General features: G+C 40.5%; 1 protein-coding gene across 1 annotated transcript in view; it reads left to right on the top strand.

Moving 5' to 3' along the window:
* Positions 1-258: 258 nt before the first annotated feature.
* Positions 259-1,452, top strand: part of AKAP12 (A kinase (PRKA) anchor protein 12) — a gene marked incomplete at its 3' end in the record, with an annotated part of 13,695 nt that continues 12,501 nt past the window's right edge. The window contains exon 1 of the mRNA XM_010160667.1: positions 259-280. Coding sequence (XP_010158969.1) covers positions 259-280 — 22 coding nt within the window. The remainder of the gene's footprint in view (positions 281-1,452) is intronic.

Below are 1,452 nucleotides of genomic sequence, written 5' to 3'. Positions count from 1 at the left end.
TTAGTAATTAAAGGTTAAACTCTTTTTCAGACGCAGTCTCTTTATAGGGTTGCGCAGTTTGATCTTTTGAGGTTTTCCTTATTTAATAATTCTTGTGGAAACATGGATTTTCACTTCAGCGCCGCTGCTTCTGTAGTACGTTTTCCAAGAACTGCACCTAGCTCGTAGTAGGAGTTACCATGTCTTTGGGAAGCCGTAGGGTACCTCTCCTTATCGGTGTGCAGGAGTGTCTTAAGCTCTTGCGTCTAATCTGTGCAGATGCAGCTACGTCTCCTTTGTGGTGAGTTGGTCTGAGATGCTCATGTCGTCGTTCTGGTAAAGAAAATGTTCAGTCTGTTTTTCATTGTGCTTTTTCATTAATCATTAGGGTTTCTCAAAAAAATGTCCCGATGTTTACTGACCAGTATTGCTTACCCTGCCCTTGTTCCTAGTGGAGCAGATTTCTGCCCCCCAAATACAGAGTCCTAGCGTCGCATCTGTCTTGTGCTTGACGAATACGTTTTATTCCAAAAAGCGGAACGGATTCGCTGAACGTGAGACACAGACTGCGTGGGTAACCATGAAATTTCATAAACAGTTGTAGCACGCCGCTCTGGTTCCCAGGCAGAGCAGCTGGGCTAGTTTGAGAGCAGTTGTGTTACTGGGAGTTCACTTAATGAAGGATCTTTAACTACAGTAACTGTATACTCAAGCCCTGGCTAAGGAACCTTCTGGTTCATTCTCAGACAAAACCGTTGTCTGAGAACTTTACTGCTTTTTGATTATTTTCTTAGTGCTGCTTCTTGAAACATTGAAATCAAAGAAGAAATATCTTAAAATCTCAAATGAATGGAATGTATGGCTTCCCTTGCTGGAATCTGAGAAGTGGGTCTCTAGGTTGGAGCAGACAAGTACAGCTAAAGCAAAATCCTCTAAAAATAAAGGTTTGTGAGGAATGCGATAGCATCACAGCGGAAATGATTGTGCTTTCTTTTTAAGTTACTTTCATATGAGGTTAGGTACAATGTCCTTTTCTGGGGACTTTGCTTTTGCATTCTTAAGGAGTTCTAAGCCATGAAAAGTTATAGCTATTTTGTATCGGTTTCCTTTTTTTCCATTTTTTGAAAGTGGACACAAAAGTAGGTGAGGTTTTAAAACTGAACTCGTCAGTTGCCACCCAAGTACCAGAGAACTGCAGGCTGAACTTCATGGTGCTTGTTTCTAAAGCTTTGAATGAACAATATGGTTAGAAAGGTCATGAATTGCACGTGTGCACTGTGAAATTTAGTATGCAAAAGTCTCTGTAAATCCTCCCTCATTATTTAATTATTCTGAAAGAACTCCCTCCCCACAATTAACATGGCAAGTCAGTCCTTAGAAAAAACTGAGTGAACAGGATGTGGAAGGAAGTAGAATGTGCTTTCCGTGAAAGAACTGTTTGTACACTGAAATGGAAACAAATATATTGAATAG

The sequence above is a fragment of the Eurypyga helias genome, unplaced genomic scaffold (genome assembly GCF_000690775.1).
Source record: "Eurypyga helias isolate BGI_N326 unplaced genomic scaffold, ASM69077v1 scaffold12451, whole genome shotgun sequence".
Classification (NCBI taxonomy): Eukaryota; Metazoa; Chordata; class Aves; order Eurypygiformes; family Eurypygidae; genus Eurypyga; species Eurypyga helias.
This window is presented reverse-complemented; position numbering and strand designations above follow the sequence as displayed.